This window comes from Trichomycterus rosablanca, chromosome 9, assembly GCF_030014385.1.
Source record: "Trichomycterus rosablanca isolate fTriRos1 chromosome 9, fTriRos1.hap1, whole genome shotgun sequence".
NCBI lineage: Eukaryota > Metazoa > Chordata > Actinopteri > Siluriformes > Trichomycteridae > Trichomycterus > Trichomycterus rosablanca.
In genome coordinates, this window is record NC_085996.1 from 326,695 (window position 1) to 351,200 (window position 24,506).

The following is a 24,506-nucleotide window of genomic DNA, read 5'->3' on the forward strand; positions in this document are numbered from 1 at the left end:
TTAGTTAAATCCAGGTGGTGACCCTTTTTTTTGGCCAGGCAGTGTGTATTGATTTGTATGGAGTGTGGAGTGATGGTGATCGGCAATCACTTAAACGTTTGGTAAAATCAGATGGTAGAAAAACTCCAGTAGAACTCAGGGATGTTTAATAGTGACAGTAAGAGCATTTCCACACGCACAATGTGAAGGGAGCTCAAGGGATTGGGACTAAACAGCTGTGTAGCCTTAAGAAAACCACTCGTCAGTGAGGCTAACCGGCAAAAACGGCTTCAATTTGCTAGGGAGCATAAAGATTGGACTCTGGAGCAGGGGAAGAAGGTCATGTGGTCTGATGAGTCCAGATTGACCCTGTTCCAGAGTGATGGGCGCATCAGGGTAAGAAGAGAGGCGGCTGAAGTGATGCACCCATCATGCCTAGTGCCTACCGTACAAGCCTGTGGGGGCGGTGCTATGATCTGGGGTCGCTGCAGTTGGTCAGGGTCTAGGTTCAGCAACGTTATGTGCCCAAAGAATGAGGTCAGCTGACCACCTGAATATACTGAACCACCAGGTTATTCCATCAATGGATTTTTTCTTCCCTGATGGCACGGGCGTGTTCCAAGATGACAATGCCAGGATTCATCGGGCTCAGATTGTGGAAGAGTGGTTCAGGGAGCATGAGAGATCATTTTCACACATGGATTGGCCACCACAGAGTCCAGACCTGAACCCCATTGAGAATCTTTGGGATGTGCTGGAGAAGACAGAAATAAATGTTGTGACGTTGCAGAAGCTTGTAGAAACGAATGCTTGCCATAATCAAAGCTAAAGGCGGTCCAACCAAATATGTGTGTGACCTTTTTTTGGGCCAGGCAGTGTATTAAAAATCTATATATAGACCTACTGTATATTTATGTACTTTATATTAACCTTTTTCTTTTACAGCTGAAAATAAACATGGAGGAAGAAAACAGCGGGCCGGGAACACCCTCTAAACAGCTGGTATATTATACAAATTTTACCCTTTATAATATAACATTGCTAAATGGAATTCAAGGCAGCACTGTGAAGTTTTGCATGTTCTCCACGTGTCTGTTTGGGTTTCCTCCGGGTGCTCCGGTTTCCTCCCACAGTACAAAGACGTGCAGTGAGGACAATACTGTGTGTGTGTGTGTGTGAGAGAGAGAGAGTTCTGGTGACCTGTCCAGGGTGTTTCCTGCCTTTCACCCAGTGAACCCGACCCTGACCAGGATTAAGCGGTGCTAAAACAATGAACGAACGAATGAAGGAGCAAATGTGGTGCTGCATGTTTTTGTAAACGTGTTTGTGATGTTTTGAGAACATATTATGACCTCAGGTTATTTTTCATGTATACAGAAAACAGAAGATACAGAAGATACAGAACATACAGTGTATCACAAAAGTGAGTACACCCCTCACATTTCTGCAAATATTTCATTATATCTTTTCATGGGACAACACTATAGACATGAAACTTGGATATAACTTAGAGTAGTCAGTGTACAGCTTGTATAGCAGTGTAGATTTATTGTCTTCTGAAAATAACTCAACACACAGCCATTAATGTCTAAATAGCTGCAACATAAGTGAGTACACCCCAAAGTGAACATGTCCAAATTGTGCCCAAATGTGTCGTTGTCCCTCCCTGGTGTCATGTGTCAATGTCCCAGGTGTAAATGGGGAGCAGGGCTGTTAAATTTGGTGTTTTGGGTACAATTCTCTCATACTGGCCACTGGATATTCAACATGGCACCTCATGGGAAAGAACTCTCTGAGGATGTGAGAAATAGAATTGTTGCTCTCCACAAAGATGGCCTGGGCTATAAGAAGATTGCTAACACCCTGAAACTGAGCTACAGCATGGTGGCCAAGGTCATACAGCGGTTTTCCAGGACAGGTTCCACTCGGAACAGGCTTCGCCAGGGTCGACCAAAGAAGTCGAGTCCACGTGTTCGGCGTCATATCCAGAGGTTGGCTTTAAAAAATAGACACATGAATGCTGCCAGCATTGCTGCAGAGGTTGAAGACGTGGGAGGTCAGCCTGTCAGTGCTCAGACCATACGCCGCACACTGCATCAACTCGGTCTGCATGGTCGTCATCCTAGAAGGAAGCTGACGCACAAGAAAGCCAGCAAACAGTTTGCTGAAGACAAGCAGTTCAAGAACATGGATTACTGGAATGCCCTGTGATCTGACGAGACCAAGATAAACTTGTTTGGCTCAGATGGTGTCCAGCATGTGTGGCGGCGCCCTGGTGAGAAGTACCAAGACAACTGTATCTTGCCTACAGTCAAGCATGGTGGTGGTAGCATCATGGTCTTGGGCTGCATGAGTGTTGCTGGCACTGGGGAGCTGCAGTTCATTGAGGGAAACATGAATTCCAACATGTACTGTGACATTCTGAAACAGAGCATGATCCCCTCCCTTCGAAAACTGGGCCTCATGGCAGTTTTCCAACTGGATAACGACCCCAAACACAACCTCCAAGATGACAACTGCCTTGCAGAGGAAGCTGAAGGTAAAGGTGATGGACTAAACCCAATTGAGCACCTGTGGCGCATCCTCAAGTGGAAGGTGGAGGAGTTCAAGGTGTCTAACATCCACCAGCTCCGTGATGTCATCATGGAGGAGTGGAAGAGGAATCCAGTAGCAACCAGTGCAGCTCTGGTGAATTCCATGCCCAGGAGGGTTAAGGCAGTGCTGGATAATAATGGTGGTCACACAAAATATTGACACTTTGGGCACAATTTGGACATGTTCACTGTGGGGTGTACTCACTTATGTTGCAGCTATTTAGACATTAATGGCTGTGTGTTGAGTTATTTTCAGAAGACAGTAAATCTACACTGCTATACAAGTTGTACACTGACTACTCTAAGTTATATCCAAGTTTTATTTCTATAGTGTTGTCCCATGAAAAGATATAATAAAATATTTGCAGAAATGTGAGGGGTGTACTCACTTTTGTGATACACTGTACGTTCATCTTGTGTTACCAGAAGGATAAATATGTTGTTGTCTGTGAGAGAACGCTGCCCATCCTGCAGGCTCTTCTGTCCAACGAGTCTTTCAAAACCATTTATGAGGAAAACCAGCAGAAGAATTTGCTCATTTATAGAGAGGACAGTGCTGTGACCCTCGACTTTCCCTGCTGTCTGATCAGGAAAGATGAGATTCTGGACATTATGTTTAAGTCAGGAGGGGACAGTGGTACAAATCAGGAGACGCAACAAGCTCCACCTTATACCACACCCGACAGCTTGGTTTGCTTCTACATCGATAGAAGGGGGGGTGAAAACATTCATAAAGTGTTGAAAGATGCTCAGTGTTCAGAGAAAAATGTTTGTGTGTATGCATTCAAACAAGAACCAATTAGAAAAGCACTTGAACGTGATGGTCGATTTGAAGATGCTGTTTTGCAGAAGGGAATGCTCTTTAATCAGAAAGAAAAAATAAACATTAGTTTGTCTAATCCCGTTGACAATTTAAATGAAAAGCTGTTCACAGTTATTGTTGATCCACACAAGCCAAAGCAAAAATCTGAGATGAAACAAATAAAAAAAAAACTTTCTAATATAAAAAAAATCCCCAACACAGAAGAGGTTCTGAAGCTGCTGCGAGATCAGTTCAGTGGTTTGTTGGAAACACTGAAAAACCGAGAGAAACTGACAGACACGGCTGAAGTGAGGGAGTTCCTGAGGCAGGAGTACAGTAAAAGTGTCAGCAACATCTTGGAGGTAAAGAGGGTAAAACAGTTGATGGAACATTCCAAATCTGTCTGCCAGATCCGAGTGGATGGTTCTGCAGTAGGAAGTGGCTTTTTGCTATTTGACTTGTTTGTTCTCACCAACTATCATGTTATTAGAGATGAATTTCAGCAAGAGACAGGCCAACCGATCAGAAAAATTACTGCTGTCTTTAACTATGAAGATTTAGATAATGACGGTACAGAAACAGTTCCAGTGAAGCAAATTGTTGCACATTCTTTTGGAGATGATGATTTTAAAAATCATCTGGATTTTGCTCTGTTGGAACTGGAACCTTGTGGAAAACTTCATCATCCTGGATTGCTCAGCCACTACTGCAGTTCAGTAGCTGGGGGCAGAATGTGCATTATTGGACACCCAGATGGAAAAATAAAGCTACTAGACCCCTGTGTCATCATTCCAAAAGAAAACATAGAAAAGGAGGCAAACAAACACTGTGCTGAGAACAGCCATTTTGTTCTTGTCATAAATGAAACGTATTTCAAAGAAGGATGGAAAATCCGTCCAAACCAGATCACTTATCATTCCTGTTTCTGTCATGGATCATCTGGTTCTCCAGTGTTTGATGAGCACTGCAAACTGATTGCCATGCACACTGGGGGGTATGTTTACCCTACAGAAAGAGGGAAATCTAACAGTATTATGGAATACGCTTTTCACTTACATCCCATACTGGTTTACATCCTGTTACAGTGCTGGAAACAGAACAGAACCGATATAATTAATCGCTTCTCCGACATTTCCCAAAACTCACAACCTTTACTACAAGTGTATAAAGAGGCAGAAAACCTCCACCAACAACTCCTGAGTGGAGAACTGCAGGACAGTAAAACTGTTCAACACATTCAGCATAACACTTCACCACAGTAAAAACTGTACAAACTCAGATTCAGCTCCAAAAATATCTCACATCACCATGTTTAAAGCTGCAGAAAAATCAGTCCAGGAGTTTATAAGGGCCATAACAAACCATAACTAACTGAGCTTTTCATTTTTTCATTTTTAAACACGGTATATTATTTACAAGGTTTTACATTATTTCTTGTAGTTTTATGGGTTCTTTGTAACTTTGTTTTATTTTGGCATTATGTTGGGATTGTTATGTTGGGATTGTTATGTTGGGATTGTTATGTTGGGATTGTTATGTTTGGATTGATATGCTGGAATTGTTTTTGTACTTTTGGGTGAAAATGTAAAAATCATGAGAATTTTAGAAGGTTTTACACTTTGGATTTTTAGTGACTTGTTAAAACTTTTAGTAAATTAAAGCTGTAATGTTAATGAGAAGTAAAATAATAAAAGAATTATCTTCTGTAATTATAATAAGTGTTTTGGTTTTCTTTCGTGTAAAATGAACTCCGTGTACAGGATGCCAATCCATCACAGACCAGCACATCTTCTCTCATTCTCTTACATCGAGGGGTCATTTAGAGCAGCCAATTCACCTTCTGCATGTTTTTGAGTGATGTGAGAAAATCAAAACGAGCAAAATTACATTTATACAAAACAAGAAGTTTTAAACTTTATTAACCAGCAACAGGTGATTGTGTTCAGCACTTTTATTTGTTTATTTATTTATATCACTCACCCATTGACAACAATGATAATAATCATCATAATAAGATTGATAATAAAGACTAATGCTTAAAAATTGTGGTGGGCGGAGCTACATGATTCCTGAGACTTTTTGTGGGGCGTGAGACGGGTAATTAGGGAAGAAAGAATTTTGGGTTTTTTCTAGGTCATACAGGGGAGGAGAGCTGGACCTCAAAGTTTAATGCTTCACTATAGCGCCATCATCAGGTGTTTCGTTGAAGTCAAATCCTAACAAAAACAACAACATTTGCTGATTTAACTGATTTGATTTGAATAATAATAATAATATTTAGATTGTTATTAATAATAATAATAATAATAATAATAGTACTAATAAAAGTAATAGCATTATAACTAACACAAATAATAAAAACAACATTAATTATTATAATTATTATTATAAAATAACATTTTCATTTCCATGTTTTCTTATTGAGTTTGTTACTTATAATAAAAACAATAGCAATGTGTTCATTTATGTATAATTATAAAGAACATTTTGTTTTGGTCAGGGATAGAAGTGTGTTTTTATGATTTTACTGATTTATTGATGTATGGTTTTGTATTGAGGTATGTTGGTTAATGGTGGATGATGGTGATTATGGAACATCATGATGGAGAAGCTCTGTAGTGACCAAGCAGACAAAAACTAATTTAACTCTTTGTGGAGCTGATGCCAAAAACAATTTACAATTTAGCACGTTTATTTTTAGATTAAAACAACCAGATCTGTAAATTTACCACCAAACACATTTAAATAAGTCTCAGTTAGATGTAAATCAGCTATTCAGGTACAACCGTGAGAAACATGAGTTTTATTCAGCACTAAATCATTTATTTATTATTTATTCTTCTAGCAAAAAGAAAATGTGTTGTGAAGTTTATTTATATATGTTCTAACTTAAATACCCAGAAGTGCAGATACAATGAGTGAACTACCCTAAACTACCCTAAACTACCCTAAATAAGCTTTCAAATATGAGCAAAGCAGGTGGATAAAGTATTTAGTAGAAATGAGACCAGATGTGATAACTGAGAGGTTTATTATTTTGATCACAGTGGAATGTAAATGTATAAGTGTGTATATTAGACTGTATTTATGTATTTATGTATTTATGTTGTTGTGATGTTATCGAGAGTGCAGTATTTACCCTGAATGAACACAGCTGAATGTTCTTAAGAAAAAGAAAAAGCTGAAGGCACGGTCAGAGAGAGTTGAGAACTTTTCATGTGTTTTACTTGACTGTCCCTCTGGGATTAATAAAGTGATCTATCTTACTTGTAATGCCTTAATAAAAATACAATAAAAAAGAAATAGCAGTAGAGCTCTGGAACAGCATTTAAAAAATATGTTATAAAGTCTGGAGACCATTAGAAAAAACTGGCACCAGATGAATACATTATTACTGTTATTATTATTTTAAACACATTTACTGAGTGTTGTGCTGCAGTTTCTCATTATTTTCTTGTGTTAAAACACTATGATTTTATCTTTTTCTATTTCTGTTAACTTTTATGTTTGAATGAACTTTTTCTTTGATTTATTGGTTGATCAGTCATATTTTCATTTGTAAAGCACCCATGCACTGAGTAACATGTTCCATTATTTAAGTTATTTTACCTGAAAATAGGGCAGCTGTAGCCTAGTGGTTAAGGTACTGGTCCAGTAATCAGAAGGTTGTCAGTTCAAGCTCCACCACTGCCAGGTTGCCACTGTTGGGCCCTTGAGCAAGGCCCTTAACCCTTAATTGCTTCTACTGTAACTGTACTGGACTGCTTTGGATAAAAGTGTCTGTTAAATGCTGTAAATGTAAATGTGTTACACAGTAAATGTGGTACCACGTCTCAGGTTTTGATTAAACTGGTAACCAGCAGCAGCCTTGTGTTTGTTCTGGTTTTCCTAACAGCATGTAGAGAACCATGAGGAACCTGATCATGATCTGAGAGAACTTATCTCCAACTTCTGCTCTTCTAACTTTATTACATTTATTCTTTTTATTTCTTTATTCTGTGTGTGAAAAGCGCGCGCTGCAGTCGGGACTCGAACACCACGTGTGTGTGTGTGTGTGTGTGTGTGTGTGTGTGGTGTGTGTGTGTGTGTGTGTAATCTGATCTGTAACACAGTCTTCACTATTCAGTCGGTTGGTGTAGAATCGGGTGTTTGTGACTCGAGCTGAAACTTCCTCTGATCGGCGGGTTTCGGTTCTGACTGAGTGGACGTGGGTTCGAATCCTTTTTGGCGAGCAGAAGTCGAGTTTTATCTTGTTTTTTATTTTTTATTATTTTTATTATTTCGCACGAATCGCGTGTGGACGGAGAATCCAGCTCCAAACACACCGACATACCGGACTGTGTGTGTGTGTGTGTGTGTGTGTATGTGTGTGTGAGTGTGTGTGAGTGTGTGTGTGTGAGTGTGTGTGAGTGTGTGTGTGTGTGTTTGATCGGACTGATGGGTCGGACCTGATTGGGGTTTAAACCCAAACCCAGGAGGATCATGGCCGATAAAGGATCTTTACTGACCTCCATCATCATCTTCTACCTCTCGATCGGAGCGACCATCTTTCATCTGCTGGAGGAACCGAACTGGAGGAACTCGGTCCAGAACTACCAGCAGGAGAAGCAGAAGATCCTCCAGCAGCACCCATGTCTCTCAGAGGAGGAACTCAACTCCATCATCGAGGTACCAGCAGAACATTCAGATAACCATTGTATGTCTCACAAGTTTAAACAGTTCAGATTCTGGGATGTCAGGAACTACACTGTTCAGTTCTCGTTGCTAGTTTGGAACCTCTGAGGTTTGCAGCTTTGATATGATCTAGATGTCTGGGTTCGAACCTCAGGAGTTAGTTTTTGTACATTTAATCTCACCTTGCAAAATCTGAGCACAAGCACAAGAGAGGAGCTTCAGATCTGATGAGATGTTCAGGCTGAGGAGCAACATTCAGGTCAACAGAGACACCAGCAAATAATTCATGTAACTTTTTTTACAATTATAAACTAATAAATAAATCAGCTCAGTGTACAAAAATACTGTCGATCGAGCAACAAAAAACCTCTAATAAATGTAGAAAGACTTTCTAATGCCACAAGAACCAAACCGAAATATTAAAAACAAAAACGTTTTCAGGTTCAGTCACGTTATTCAGTGTTGCTACATGAAGCCACGTTTCCAGTGTGAAGCTTTTTAGGAAGTGGACATTTATTTTTAAAAATCATGCCTTAAAAAAAGATCGAAGCTTAGTAGGTAAAGTTGTAACTGGAACCTTGTGGGTTTGAATCCCGGCTCTGGATCTTAACCCCTACGGCTCCAGGGCCGCTGTGTCGTGGCTGGACCCTGCACACTGACCCTTAGATTCCAAACACTCTGGGATACACTGTACTGAACAATGTACTGAACACGTGTAGACGTATAAATGATAAATAAAGTCGTTTTTATTTTTAAAAAATCACGCTGGAGGTGACTGACTGCTCAATGCCGTGATGGAGTAGGTGGTGGTTAGGACTCAGGATTGTGGTTGCAGCAACACCAGTTTGAATTCGGGTCACAGTAACTATGGGCTATGGGACAGTGGAAGCCTAGTGGGTAGAGCTTTAGACTTTCAATAGGAAGACTGTCAGTTTGAATCCCAGCTCTGACATGCAGCCACTGTTGGGTCCATGACCAAAGGTCTTAACCCCCACGGCTCCAGGGCCGCTGTGTCGTGGCTGGACCCTGCACACTGACCCTTAGATTCCAAACACGCTGGGATACGTGGAGGAAGAATTTTATTGTACTGAACACGATGTATAAATGTATAAAAGTCGTTTTATTCTATTTATTTATTTATTATTCTGAAGGACCTCAGTTGTACCTGTAGATAAACAGGACGGTAAAAGTACCGTGCACGGACTTCAATCAGATATTACAAGATATAAACCCGTCAGGTCTCGTCACAGTCAGGGTACAAAAACCCACAAAATAAAACATTATAAACATTTACAGCATTTAGCAAACACTTTTATTCAAATTGACGTACAGTATACAGTCTAGGGTTAAGGGCCTTGCTCAGGAGCCCAACAGTGGCAACCTGGCAGTGTTGGGGCTTGAACCAGCAACCTTCTGCTTATTAGCCCACTACATGCCCTAATAAAGAACCGAATGTGACTAACAAACACCGGTAGTTCAGCTCAGCTCATTATTTCTTGCCATGCAGTGCTGACCCACTACTGCTCAGATCTGTGGATCCAGGGTTCCAGTCTTAGCTGTGCTATCTCCCGGTCGGGCGTCTCCGTGGACATGACTGGCACGTGTCTATGGAGAGGTGGCTGAAACGGCCCAGCCATTAGGAAGTGCACTCGCACTCATCAGTGCGCTCTCAGTGCAGCTCCAAAACCCAGATAAAATGAGGAGGAGGGTTACGCCAGAAAAGGCTGGGCCAAGTCTGGTACCAGGAGCAGATCCACCGTGGCCACGCCTAAATACGGGATCTGTTAGAGCAGGAAGTGAAGTTTTATTATCTCCTATAATAATTTTATTTCTATCAGTGGATCATAAATCCGTCCTGCACAGAATTCAGTCTGAAATTCTACACAATCACACACACGTCTCTGTGGTGACCCACAGGGTGGAATCATAAACACCCACAGCATGACGTCCAGCCCCAAAAACCGAGCTCACCTCACATCACAACGTCCAGACTGTGTCAAGAGGTCATTTCAGCTCTATACAAGTACATATTGAAACAAAACAAGGTTCCTCCAGGACCAGGGGGCACCACAGCCAATATAATACACACTGTGTGTGTGTGTGTGTGTGTGTGAAAAGTTAGTGAACCTCTGGCATTAGATACACTTTATATTTACAGTCGCTGAACAAAGTGAAACCTGTTTTCTTTATACACACACACACACACACTCACACACACTCACACACACACAGAGCTGATTGTATCTGAATGGGTTCAGTGTTTTGTAAGGGTGTGGGTGCTCATGGACGCATGGCGGAAACACTAAACACTACTGTGTGTGTGTGTGTGTGTGAGTGTGTGTGTGTGTGTGTGTAAGGGGCAGACGTAATGAAGGGGCAGGGTGGGTGTGTGTGTGTGTGTGTGTGTGTGTGTGTGTGTGTGTGTGTGGTTGGCAGGGTGTGTTTGCTAGATCTTTAGCTCTGAGGTAAAACATTCCACAGGCTTAAACATGCTGGTTCCTCCTCGTGACTCACGAGTCTTACCAAACACTCAACAGGAAGCTCCAGTATAAACCACTGACCTACACACAGATTACGCTGGGAAACGGCTATGTTTAAATGCAGATACAGCAGGGTTCCTCAGCCGTGTGGGAACCAGCTCTCATGCCGAGAGGGGGAAGCTGTAAAAGTGTGTTGTTTGTTTCCTCGGCCGTGATGTTTCCCCCCACTGTGTCCTCGAGACGTACCCTCCTCCCTTCCTGCCGTGCTCTATCTGCGTCTGCACACATGCAACCACCGACCGGCACGGCTTTATCTGAGCGCCTTCACGCCGGAGCGCTAACGACTGTGTAGAACCTTAGCGTTAGCTTTGCTCTTTGTAGTGTTGGCTATGGGACAATGAGAGCCTAGTGTGTAGAGCCATGGGGCCACTGTTGGGCCCTTGAGCGAGGCTTTTAACCCGTATGGCCAGGCCAAGTGCTGCTTCCCAACCACACCTCACATCCCGACCAACAGAAACAGCCAATGAGAGCGCGGCAAAAAGCAACAATGGCGTGTACAAAGGGCTAAATGAACGAGGGGTGCAGGTCCTACTGAAATATTGACCTAAACCGGCTGTATCGGAATGCAGACTGGGTGGAGCAGAGCTGCTGTGTAGTATATAGTTGGTGGTTTGAGACGCAGCCCTCCAGCTCACCGTCTGGGGAAGGACACGGTGATGAGAACTTCAGGAACAGGGTCTCCAGGGAACCAGGATTCGAACCCATGACCTCCTGATTTCCGTTAGCGCTTCACACCCGTCTCAGTATTATTGGAACGGTTGTTGTTTAGATGATTCTGATCTACTCGTCTTCCTCAGATGAAGTGATGGAGATGTTCCTGATGGACTCTTGTGTTTTGGTGCAGGTTGTTGCCACGGCGGCGGGTCAGGGCGTGACCATCACCGGAGACAAGTATTACAACTCCTGGACGTGGCACAACGCCATGATCTTCTCCGCTACCATCATCACCACCATCGGTAACCTGCCTTCACCACACAGACCTACATGTAAATCAGGACAGAGGAACACGCTACACTCTCTGTACTCCTCCACAAAGTGCTACTGATACATCAAGCAGCCAGCAGGAGGCGCTGTCGCATCGGGGTTACTCCCCCGTCCTGCTACAGTTACGACCTCTGCTGGCCGATCGATGGTGCTGCACAGAGACCCTCAGACTAGCTGTTGGAGAACATACCAGTAGGGATATTGTTCTCAGTGGTGTGTGTGTGTGTGTGTGTGTGTGTGCAGGTTATGGACAGGTGGCTCCGAAGACGGCGGCCGGTCGGGTGTTCTGTATCGTTTTCGGCTTGTGTGGGATCCCGCTGTGTCTCACCTGGATCAGTGAACTGGGAACGTTCTTCGGCAGCAGAGCCAAACGCCTCAGTCAGGTTCTAGTGCACAAAGGCTTCAGCGTGGTAATACATCATCACCTCCATCATCACCTCCATCACCTTCATCATCACCTCCATCATCACCTTCATCATCACCTCCATCATCACCTTCATCAACACTTCCATCACCTTCATCATCACCTCCATCACCTTCACCATTACATTCACCATCACCTCCATCATCACCTTCATCAACACCTCCATCACCTTCATCATCACCTCCATCATCACCTCCATCATCACCTCCATCACCTTCATCAACACCTTCATCACCTCCATCACCTTCACCATTACATCCACCATCACCTCCATCATCACCTCCATCATCACCTTCATCATCACCTTCATCAACACCTCCATCACCTTCATCATTACCTCCATCACCTTCACCATCACCTCTATCATCACCTCCATCACCTCCATCATCACCTCCATCACCTTCATCAACACCTCCATCACCTTCATCATCACCTCCATCACCTTCACCATTACATCCACCAGCACCTCCATCATCACCTCCATCATCACCTCCATCACCTCCATCACCTTCATCAACACCTCCATCACCTTCATCATCACCTTCACCATTACATCCATCATCATAACCTTTATCGTTATCCCCTTCTTCATCTTCACCACCATCACATCCATCACCTCCATCATCATAACCTTTTTCATCTCCACCCCATCACCTCCATCAACATCACCTCCACCATCACCATTACATCCACCATCACCTCCATCATAACCTTTATCATTATCACCTCCTTCATAACCTCCATCACATCCATCACCTTCACATCAATCACATCCAACATCATTATCTTCATCACCTCCATCACCTAAACCACCTCAATCACCTCCAACATCCTTCCACACCTTCATCACCTCCATCACTTTCTCATTTATGGCCTCCTCCACCATCACCTCCATCATCACCGCCATTACCTACAACATTACTTCCACCATCACCTCCATCATCACCATCACCTCCACCACCTCTTTTATCACCTCCTCTATCATCACCTCCACCATCATCACATCCATCATCACCGCCATTACCTCCAACACTACTTCCACCATCACCTCCATCATCACCATCACCTCCACCACCTCTTTTATCACCTCCTCTATCATCACCTCCACCATCATCACATCCATCATCACCGCCATTACCTCCAACACTACTTCCACCATCACCTCCATCATCACCATCACCTCCACCATCTCTTTTATCACCTCCTCTATCATCACCTCCACCATCATCACATCCATCATCATCTCCACCAACACTCTCAGTCACTTATACACACACACACACACACACACAGACACTCACTTAAACACTCTGTGTGTGTGTGTGTGTGTGTGTGTGTGTTCAGAAAAAGGTCCAGTTGATCTGTACCACCTTGTTCCTGATGTGGGGGTTACTCTTCCACCTCCTCTTCCCTCCTCTGATCTTCATGATAATGGAGGAGTGGACGTATCTGGATGGACTTTATTTCTGCTTCATCACCCTCACCACCGTGGGCTTTGGAGACTACGTAGCAGGTACGTGATTATTCCAGCAACGGTTTTATACACCTGTGAGGACTCAGCGTGACCTTAACTCAGCTATAATGAGGTGCGTCCACATACTTCTGGTCATGTAGCATGATTTTGGATCTGGAACGGTAAGGAGCATCACTGTGTCTGACAGGCTGTTGTGTGTGTACAGGTGTGAACACTCAGGTGGAGTACAAAGCTCCGTACCGCTTCTGTGTGGAGCTGTGGATCTGCATGGGCTTGGCGTGGCTCTCGCTCTTCTTCAGCTGGAACGTCCACATGGTGGTGGAGGCCCACAAGGTCCTGAAGAAACGCCGCCAGATCCGCCGCCACAAACTCTCGCCCTCTCAGCTGGACCGCATTCAGAAAGCTCCTCTGCCTCACGCCTCCAGCATCGTCGACATCTTCAAGTTCATGTCGGACAAGGGCGAGGACTACAGCGACGTGATCAGGGCCATCAGTACGGCCGAGAAGAGGAAGAAGCAGCAGGAGGAGGAACTCACGCGCTCCAAGAGCTGCAGCGACCTTCTGGAGCCCATGATAGTGCAGCTGGATCAGTCGCCCAAACAGAAGCGCAGGTTCAGCATCGGAGACAACGTGTACATGGTCATCTCCAGAGCCAGGGGTTCCACCGGAGACCTGGAGGAGCGCAGGAGCCTGCAGGAGGAACCCTGCAGAGATCCAGACCTTGGTGCTGAGAGACCTTCAGGAACGTTCAGGAGATCCTTTCAGATTCCCACCTTCAACTTCAGCTGTGACGAAGACTCGGGGAACCAGGAGACCTCGCGGTTCTCGGTGGTCAAAGTGGACGAGGATTTACTGGAACGAGGAGAAGCTCCAGGGTGAGGAACCTTCACCAAGCAAGAACTTCTGCGATGATGCTAATGTGCGTTTGTTTACTGGTAGCTGAGACGATTATGAGAGAAGGTCTGGGGTTTCTGGGCGTGTTTACGAGTCCTGGAGCCGTGAGGCTACGTTATAAAAGGGCTAACTGTGGCATGGCTAACACCATGCTAACTGTAGCACGATCTTCTCCACGGAGCTGTTTCTGACTCCACCAGCTCTGACCCTGCATGCACTGGGACTCCGGTCACACAGACCATAATAAATCTGGTCAAATTCCTTTCATGATCCGGACGTGTACAGCGTTTATAACAGAGCGCTAATCCTTCATCCGCCTACGACTGACTCCACACCTTATCATTCCAATAAAAAACTAGCATGCTACAAGCTAAGCTTTACACACTCACTCGTGGGCTAGTTAGCTAGCCTAATACATTAGCTTGAGGCGCTGGAGGAGCGCTGCTGCCTCGATGTGACGCCTTCATACGCCAAACTGACCGGATTTATTATTTATCAATATTTATATCAAGTCAGCTTTATTTATATAGCGCTTTTTACAATAGACTCAAAGCAACTTTACAGAATCCAGGACCAACAGATACAAAAACCCCTGTTGAGCAAGTCGAGGGCATATTCATGCTAACGCTAGCCGGCAAGCTAGCAAGCGCTAACCTGAAAGGATTTCAAGTTCTCTTAGATCCAGATCTCTCATTTTGATCCACAGCAGCTCTTTCAGCTTCAGTTTATATTTATTTTAATTACACCACATGGCCAAAAGTATGTGGACACCCCTCTGATTTGTTGAGCTCAGGTGTTGTAGCCACACTTCTTGCTAACAGGTGAATAAAAACTCAACTGTTAATGTGAGATACTCTGTGGCAACAGTTTGAGGAAGGTCTTTTCCTACTCCGGTGAGGTTAATGAAGACTTTAATACTTGAACGAGTTTGGTGTGAAGGACTTTGGGTTTGTGTTTAACCCCAGACCTCAACACCAACCCCAATCAGGACATTAATTACGGGCCGAAGCTTTTAGTCCGGCGTCGGTGTCCGACCTCACATGTATCTCACGGGCACAAATTCCTACAGACACTTTACAATATTGTGGAAAGCCTGTAGAGATGGAGTAGGACCGACGTTACACTTAATATTCAGGGTTTTAGTGCTTAAGGTACTGGACTAGTAACCGAAACTGCCAGATTGTCACTCTTGGGGCCCTGAGCAAGGCGCTTAACCCTCAATTGCTTGGATAAAATGCCGTAAATGTAACAAGCTCATGTGTCCCAATACTTTTGGCCATGTAGTGTGTTTTACTATTTGCTATTTTGGTCAATGTGTACAAAGTAGAATTTAAACACGATTAAATTACAGCATTTCAATTCATCCACAACATCTGTGTACTGAGTGTGAGCTTCAAAACCAGCCCCGTCCACATAATTATGATTCTCCAGTCATTACTAACCTTCAGCTGTTAAATGCCATTAAAACTCACACTCGACAAATATGAATATGAATATGAAAACCATTTCATCTCCTTCCTGTATACAGTCTGAGCAACTGAAGGTTAAGGGCCTTGCTCAAGGGCCCAACAGCTGCAACCTGGCAGTGGTGGGGCTTAAACCAGCGACCTTCTGATTACTAGTCCAGTACCTTAATCACTAGGCTACAGCTTGTCCGTATTAGAGTCAGAGAGATTAGAGATAATCGGAGATCAGAGTCGGTGATAAGAGTCAGAGATCATGGGTGACGGGACTCGCTTACAAAATCACGTCCTTCTGCTTTACGCGTGATTGACTTTAGGAAAAAGATTTTAGTTTGTTGACAGATTTTAAACAAGAATTAAATCAGAACTTTATTTTTATTATTTTTACCCAGAATTCCATGTTAAACTTGTGTATTGTATGTTTTTATATTACACAGAGAGTGAAGTGTATGGGGGGGGGGGGGGGGGTGTTGTATAAAGTATTAGACCCCCCCCCACACTTCACTGCTAATGTTAAACTGACTGAAGCTCCTGCTGAACTTAACTTCCTGTTAAACTTGATTTCACACAAACAAACACACCTACTGTACACAAATCTGAGTCTCATCTAAACAAACGACTTCCTGTCCTGTATAAATAAATCCTGGACTGAACTGAACTCGTTCCTCTCGCTCGTGTTTCTCTTCGTTCTGTTCGGTCGACGTCGGGCGGCGAGGGACGACATTGTTCCTGAAGTGAAGATAAACGTTCAGGAAATGCCGACCATTTTCTTCAGGGAAAACACAAACAGCACGTCCAGAATGAACCCTCGTATCTGTACCAGCGTGGGGAGGAAACGACACAGGAAGTGGGTTCAGTCCATAGGAGGCTCAGACATGGCATGGTAGGAAACGGAGCAGGGTTTAAATGTAGTAACCGGCTGGTGAACCCACTGCTGGAGGAGACGTCCATACTGCTGCTGGGGTTTTTACAGCCACCTTCAGAGGGGTCAGAGTGGAGGGTGTGGAGCAGCAACACTGGACATCAGTTCAATTCCTGTCCATCATTTAAAGACTTTCTTAGATTAAGATTCAAATATTTCAGTAGATTTGACAGAATGCAGGTTTATAATGAGTGTAATCACGTCTAAACGTTTTAATGAGCCGAAACACATCGGTGAGACACATGAGAGGGGGGCGAATACTTTTTCACAGCAGTGTATCAATAAACGTCTCATATAAATTCACTTCATCAGTAAAATTCTGTTCATCAGCACATCATAAACGTCACATTACTGAAATAACGTGTATGAACGGTACAGTTAAAGCAAGGTTGCTGATTGGTTAGCTGCTGAAATGCCATTATGACATCATAAAGAAAGTTCTGATGTCATCGGGTTTTATTTTAAAAGATTCAAAACGTTTATTTTCCGTGTTTCTACGCAAACTGAGATCTACAGACTTAAACCAGACGTCTATTCACTGTCCTCCGTCTTTCATTTGTATGATGTCATCAAGAAAGTTGTGATGTCATCGTGTTGTGATGCTGATCCTCTGATGATGATGTAAAAAGAGAAAAGCACAGCACACACCTCTCACTGAGATCTACAAACATAAATCAGACGTCTCTTCACTGTCCTGTTAAAAAAAACACGTTTTTATTTTTATGATGTCGTGATGATGTCATGATGATGTCACAGTGGGCGTTCATTCTTTCAGTTTGTTCGTCTGTGAAACCTCAGAAGAAATCCGCAGGTCATGGACACCACGTCCACCCTCCTCTTCCTCCTCTGGGTGTGGATCTGCTAAGTCGGCTTTGATTGGCCAGGTATTCCAGCGGGGCGTGGTCAGTAATTGTCAGCTCACAGGATTGTACAGCGGCGAAAGCGGTCTTTATTAGTGGAACGTTCTGCCTCCTTCTTACCTTCCGTGACCTCACTGACCTCTGTCGACTCCGGTGCTTCGTCCTCGTCCTGTAGATCCTTCACGTCACTGGAGCACCTCGACCTGCTGCCTGCTGGAACGGGAACGTTCATGTTAGCATGCTAAACAAACCGCCTTACAGTGAACCATGAGGCTCAACCCAGCAGCAGAAGATTCTACCTCAGGTTCCACTCCAGTCCAACAACAACGTGCTGTTTATGCCTAATTGATTAGATTGATCAGGAGATGTTTCAGCTCTCAGGTTCTGGTGAGCCTGTGCCCACTGTAGCCTCAGATCCCTGGTCCTGTCTGAGAGGAGACGAACCTGATGTGGTTGTAGCTCATCCGCCTCGAGGTTCGATGCTTTTTGAGATGCTTTTTAAAAGCCACACTTGTAAGGAGAGGTTATGAGCTGATGTGGCCTTCCAGTCAGATTCAGAATTGCCACTCACTGGATGTTTTTGTGCACTATTCTGTGTAACTCTAGTGCAGAGGTGGAGAGTAAGGAATGACATTTACTCACGTTACTGTAATTGAGGAGGTTTTTTGTGTACTTGTACTTTTTAAAGTAGATTTTACAGCCAGTAATTTTACTTTTACTTTTACTTAAGTAAGTTTTGTATTAAGAATTGTAATTCACTACATTTTAAATAACATCTGTTACTGAGTAAAATAAACGCTAAAAATGGCGTCTGGGAAAGTGCTGCAGTGAATTCTGGGATGGAAAATAAACTGGTGCTAAAATAACGGAGCTGTAATCTAGGTGTAGAGGAGGGAGGGAGGGTGATTTTAAAAGTTGAACATGTTTGGAGTTTGATGTTTGGTTATTTGAGAACACAGTCTGATGTGAAAGTGATGAAGTTTCGTCTCTCACATCCTGAAACTTTTCTTTGGGTCGTTTAGTGAAAGTCACAACATCTGTAACCCTGACCTGTGCTGAGTTCTGAGATCTGCAGGAGGATGTTGTTTGGTGTTTGTTGGTGATGAAAAGAAGGTTGCTCTATAGAATCCACAAGTAATGCTTAATAACTTCAGTGCTTATACAGTATGAAAAAATATTATGGGATGGTCTGTACTAAAATGACACATTACACATCCCTAAATGTTTTAAATGTTGTAACATCATGTTTTTTCTATTATATTTTAATTAAAAACAACTATTGTGAGATTTATATCCACTGGTCCTGTTTGTATTACACAGGAGAGACCCCCCCCCCCCCCGTTAACTAAGTAACTCAGTAACGTTTACTCTGAGTACATTTTAAATGAGTTACTTTTTACTTGAGTAGATGTTTAGACTAGTAACTTTACTCGTACTTAAGTAAAAATTCATTTAAGTAATAGTACTTTTACTGGAGTACAATATTTTAGTACTCTTCCCACCTCTGTTCTAGTGTTGTGTTGAAACATCCAAGATCAACAGGTTTTGATCAAACTGAAATCAACTGGTACCAGTTTGGTACCAACAACAGGCCACGCTCACAGTAACTTTGAGATTTCTTCTCCTATCTGAAGTTAATGTGACATGACGCAAAACTTTTGTTTTATAAAGTTTTTTTATTTATTGCTGCTGCTGCGTGACTAAGAATAATAATAAGAAATATAAGTGTTCCTAATAAAGAGTGGACACCTGAGATTAGCAGCGTCTTCTAATGTTATTTTATGGTATAAAAACGTGTTTTAGTAAATCATGTGTACAGAATCATGTGTATTAGAGTGGATCTCTGTCTCCCCCTTGTGGCGATAACAGCAATCACACCGGCACTGATGTAGGAAGCGTCTCACTGAATCACCTACAGATCCTCACATCTACATTTATTATTATTATTATTACTACTATTATTATTATTATTATTATTATCATTATTACTATTATTATTATTATTATTATTATTATTACTACTACTATTATTATTATTATTATTATTATCATTATTACTATTATTATTATTATTATTACTATTATTATTATTATTATTACTATTATTATTATTATTATCATTATTATTATTATTATTATTACTATTATTATTATTATTATTATCATTATTACTATTATTATTATTATTACTACTACTACTATTATTATTATTATTATCATTATTACTATTATTATTATTATTATTACTATTATTATTATTATTACTATTATTATTATTAGTATTATTATCATTATTACTATTATTATTATTATTATTATCATTATTACTATTATTATTATTACTACTACTACTATTATTATTATTATTATTATTATTACTACTATTATTATTATTACTATTATTATTATTACTATTATTATTATTATTATCATTATTATTATTACTACTATTATTATTATTATTATCATTATTACTATTATTATTATTATTATCATTATTACTACTATTATTATTATCATTATTACTATTATTATTATTATTACTACTACTACTACTATTATTATTATCATTATTAATATTATTATTATTATTATTATTATTATAACTATTATTATTATATTCTATAACCACTGTAGATTATTTCCTCCTTTTTCTCTATTTAGATAGTTCAGGGTTTATTTAAACACGCCATAAATGATAAATTTAAATGTATAAATTGTTGCTGCTTGTTGTTTAGTTAAAACTATTAAAATAATAAAATAATCAAGTTAGATTGAAGGTGTTTGGAATAAACTGACCTGTCTCCTCTCCCTCACTCTCCTCCTCATCTTCATCTCTCTCTCCACCATCATGCTGAGGTTCTTTGGCCGCTACAGTTGCGCCACCTAGAGGAGAAAATACGAACTGATCATCATTATTGTTTACACACACACAGTCCGGTCGGGTTTGTGCAGGTCAGATTGTTTTAACTTCATTTTACTGGGTTTGTTTTTACTGGAGTTTTTACTTGAATCACATCAGACCTGGTCTGGGTCTTGGGCTTGTCTCTGTCAGTATTAGTCTCGGTCTTGTCTCAGTTGTGGTTGGCATGGATCATGTTATTGTTTCTGTTCTTAGGGGTCTTGGGTCTGTTAGTATGGATCATGGTCTTGGTCTCAGTTGGTATGGTCTTGGTCTTGTCTCAGTCCTCTTTCTGTATTTGTTGGCGTTGGTCTTGTCTTATTCCTGGTTTGTATGGGCCTTGGTCTTGTCTCAGTGACTTGGTGTGAGTTTTGGTCCTGACTTGATATGGGTCTTGATGTTGTCAAGACCTTGGTTAGTATAAGTCTCGGTCTTGTCTTGTGGTTGGCATGGGTCATGGTCTTGTTTCTGTTCTTAGGAGTCTTGTTGTCTTGCTTTTAATTGGTGGTGTCTTGGTCTTGGTTAGTATTGGTTTTGATTCTGTCTTTGTTGGGGTGGTTCTTGGTTTGTGTCTTGTTCTTGACATAAAATGGTAAATAAATTCATGAATTTATTGGTGGATGTTTGTTGCTCTCTTTCTTACCATCAGAGCTGATCTTTATGTGATCAGATCTTGAGTTCCTCCTCTTGTCTGAAGGTTCCTCGGTTTTATCTTCACCTTGACCGTTCTCATGATGATCTTCAGTGGAGTTTATTTGCATTTCTGACTGCGTGTCTTCGCAGCATGCTGTTTCTGCGCTGGCTTTAGAGACGGCGTCCTCCTGTCCTGCAGTATCTTCTGTCCTTGTGGTCTCCGTGGTTTCCTCAGGTGTTACTTCTTTATTGGAGAACGTTGAGGCGTGTCTTGATGGTTCTTCGTTCTCCTCTTGAGTCTGAGAGTTCCTGCGCTGATGTTCTTCACTTGTCTGGTTCTGGTCGGGGTCTCTGCGTTTCCGGTACCAGCCTTTAGCCGGGGTGTAACACCACTCCCACTGTTCCTCCTCGTTCTTCCGTTCCTGTTCCTGCTTCTCCCGTTCACGCCTCTCCTCCTCCTGATCGGCGAACGCATGTTTTCTGGAATTCGTCCATCCTGTTCCCCCGCTCTTCTGGGTGACGCTGGGTTCTGAGGTTTTACCCTCCTGCGGCTCTGAGGACGGTTCCGTCCCGTCTCTTTTTGCTTTGTCCTCGTCCTCGGTCTGGACTTTGTTCCTGATGGTGTTGACCTGTTCGGTTAGCTGATCGCTCACCGTGTACGTCACATCGCTCACAGCCGTGGCTAATCCGTCCACCGTGTTGGAGACAGTGCTGGACACCGTGTCCAGGATGGACGAGACGGAGACGGACGACAGGGATTCCTGGAAGCTTTTAAAGAATGCCATCGTCTCCTGATGTTCCTCCTCACCTCATATTATTCCCTGATAGAGAAACAATGAAGCGTCCATCATGATGTCCATCACTGCTAATCGCTAACAGCTAATACGGCTAATACTCATGTGAAATCGACAACTGCTATTTATTAATGACAGTTTAAACATCATGACACACAGTGCTGCTAATCAGAGACTTGGAGACTTGAGTTTGAATCTTGCATCCAGTCACCGTCTGTGAGGATCCACCCCCCCCCCCACACACACACACCTCAGACATCAGTCAATCATGCCTGTGTGGACACCCAACCGGTCGGTAGCTCTCCTAAGAATTAAACCCTGGATCCCTGGATAACAGCGATAGGGGGCTAGAGTAATTTACTGCTGTTCAAACCAACTGTCTATTTGTTAACATTTTAGATACTTTAAGAATAAAATATAAAACTAATTTTAATATAAAACTTTATTTTAATATAAAACAATTTTTAATGTAAAATTATTTTTAAAATATAAAACATTTTTATTATAAAACGATTTTTAGTATAAAACTTTATTTTAATATAAAACGATTTTTAATGTAAAATTATTTTTAAAATATAAAACATTTTTATTATAAAACGATTTTTAGTATAAAACTTTATTTTAATATAAAACGATTTTTAAATATAAAACTTTATTTTAAATATAAAACGATTTTTAAATATAAAACTTTATTTTAAATATAAAACTTTATTTTAAATATAAAACGATTTTTAAATATAAAACTTTATTTTAAATATAAAACTTTATTTTAAATATAAACCGATTTCTTTAATAAAAGTGAATCCACGTGTACGAGCGCTGATATGAGGATGATGAACACTCTCCTAACCCTAACTCTAACCCTCCGTACTCTCAGTAACGATCCAAACACAGCGGGAAATGATCCAGATTATTGATAATAATAACGTTAGCGATACAGACCTCAGGATCGTAGCGTGAGCGGCGGCGTGAACCAATAATAATCCACCACCAGGTTACAGTTCTGAAGCCTTCAGTGATTTTACCATCGTAGCGCTCAGACAGAACGTGACATTTATGCTAACCTGTGTCCAGCGTAAAGAAGCTCAAACTGAAACAGGTGAGTCGTAAAGTCTTAGCCACATCCTGTCTGTCTCTCTCTCTGTCTCTCTCTCTGTCTCTCTCTCTGTCTCTCTCTCGCCCGGTTAATAATTCATCTCTTTAACCTGAGACTCTTCTCTCGTCCTCGCGTTCACAATAGCGCCGCACTGAAGCGTATCTCCATCCTCAGTCCCTCCGCTAATCATCATGATTAGCATCTCAGCTGTACTGACATGTGCTGTATGATAGCGTTAGCATGCTAGCACCACAGCCTACAGTACATACCTAGTGAAGGTAAGTGTGAGGGTCCAGTGTGGTCTGGGTCACGGTGTCACCAAAGACCGCTGTACTGCCAAAAGTATTCGCACGCCTCGACCGTGAGAGCGTCGGACGTCCAGTTTATAAAACAAACGGTATTAAAACAGAGTGACCTCTGTGTGACCTTATCAGCTAGAACATCGGCCAAGCAACTCACAGTGTACAGTCTTAGCAACTGAGGGTTAAGGGCCTTGCTCAAGGGCCCAACAGTGGCGACCTTATGCTTACTAGTCCAGTACCTGAACCACTATGCTACACCTGCCCTCAAGAAGCTTCTTACAAGACAATGTGTGTCTGTGTGTGGGAATTTGTGCCCATTTTGTAGTAAATAAAATAGCATTTGTATGACTGGGCACTAATGTTGATCAAGAAAACCTCAGTCGGTGTTCCGGTTCATCCCAGAGCTGGTGAGTGGGGCTGAGGTCAGGGCTCTGTGCAGGACTGGTTTGGATCTAGATTGCTGTTACTTGGAGGTTGGAATCGAACCTGGAACCAGGAACCAGGAACCAGACCCTTCTTGCTTTGAGGTGACAGAACTACCCACTGATCCACCGATCCACCCCCAGGATCCACTGAATCTTTACATGAAGTGAGCCTGTAGAGAGTGAATGTTTGTGTTGTTACAGTAGAATGAAAGCAGAACCCGTAACTGAACCCTGTGAGAGAATTGGGGAGTGAGTGGAGGGGTCAGGTCCTGATCCGGTGTGATGAGGAGGTGAAAGTGGGGCAGGATTATTTAAAGCCGAGTGTTTAAGTGAAGAAGACGGCGCTGGATTCTCACGCTGCTCCTCCTGAAACCAAATCTGCTCCCTAAATTAATCATCACGCCCCTTTTTCTTCTACTCATTCGATATGGCATTAATAATGGAGACGGAGCAGGTGGACGCGCCCGCGCCTCTATTCTATATAATGGAGGTGGTTATGAGCTCTGTGTTTATGCTCCATATTTATTTTCTTCTTTATTCTGTTTATTTTATTAAAATTGATAAATTCATCCAGTGTAACACAAGACACCTGAGTAACCACAACACACCGGTTTAATAATATTCATTTATTATTTCTCCCCTATTAATATTAATTCTCCCCTCAGTATCTCAAACATCTTCAGTGACAGTCAAAAGTATTGGGACGCCCCAACATTACTAATAATTTGTTGGTAAAAATTTACC

The 24,506-nt window shown here is 42.0% G+C and overlaps 2 protein-coding genes across 2 annotated transcripts; both read left to right on the forward strand.

The window, feature by feature from the left end:
• The first annotated feature begins 936 nt into the window (after positions 1-936).
• On the forward strand, positions 937-4,999 carry LOC134320185 (serine protease FAM111A-like). The gene is made up of 2 exons (XM_063001505.1): positions 937-981; positions 3,000-4,999. The coding sequence occupies exons 1-2, from the start codon at positions 937-939 to the stop codon at positions 4,635-4,637; spliced, it is 1,683 nt and encodes a 560-aa protein (XP_062857575.1). The 3' UTR covers positions 4,638-4,999.
• A 2,858-nt stretch (positions 5,000-7,857) lies between these two features.
• Positions 7,858-14,350, forward strand: kcnk5b (potassium channel, subfamily K, member 5b). Its single transcript, XM_063002549.1, has 5 exons — positions 7,858-8,043; positions 11,434-11,545; positions 11,817-11,983; positions 13,342-13,510; positions 13,677-14,350. The coding sequence occupies exons 1-5, from the start codon at positions 7,858-7,860 to the stop codon at positions 14,348-14,350; spliced, it is 1,308 nt and encodes a 435-aa protein (XP_062858619.1).
• The last annotated feature ends 10,156 nt before the right edge of the window (positions 14,351-24,506 follow it).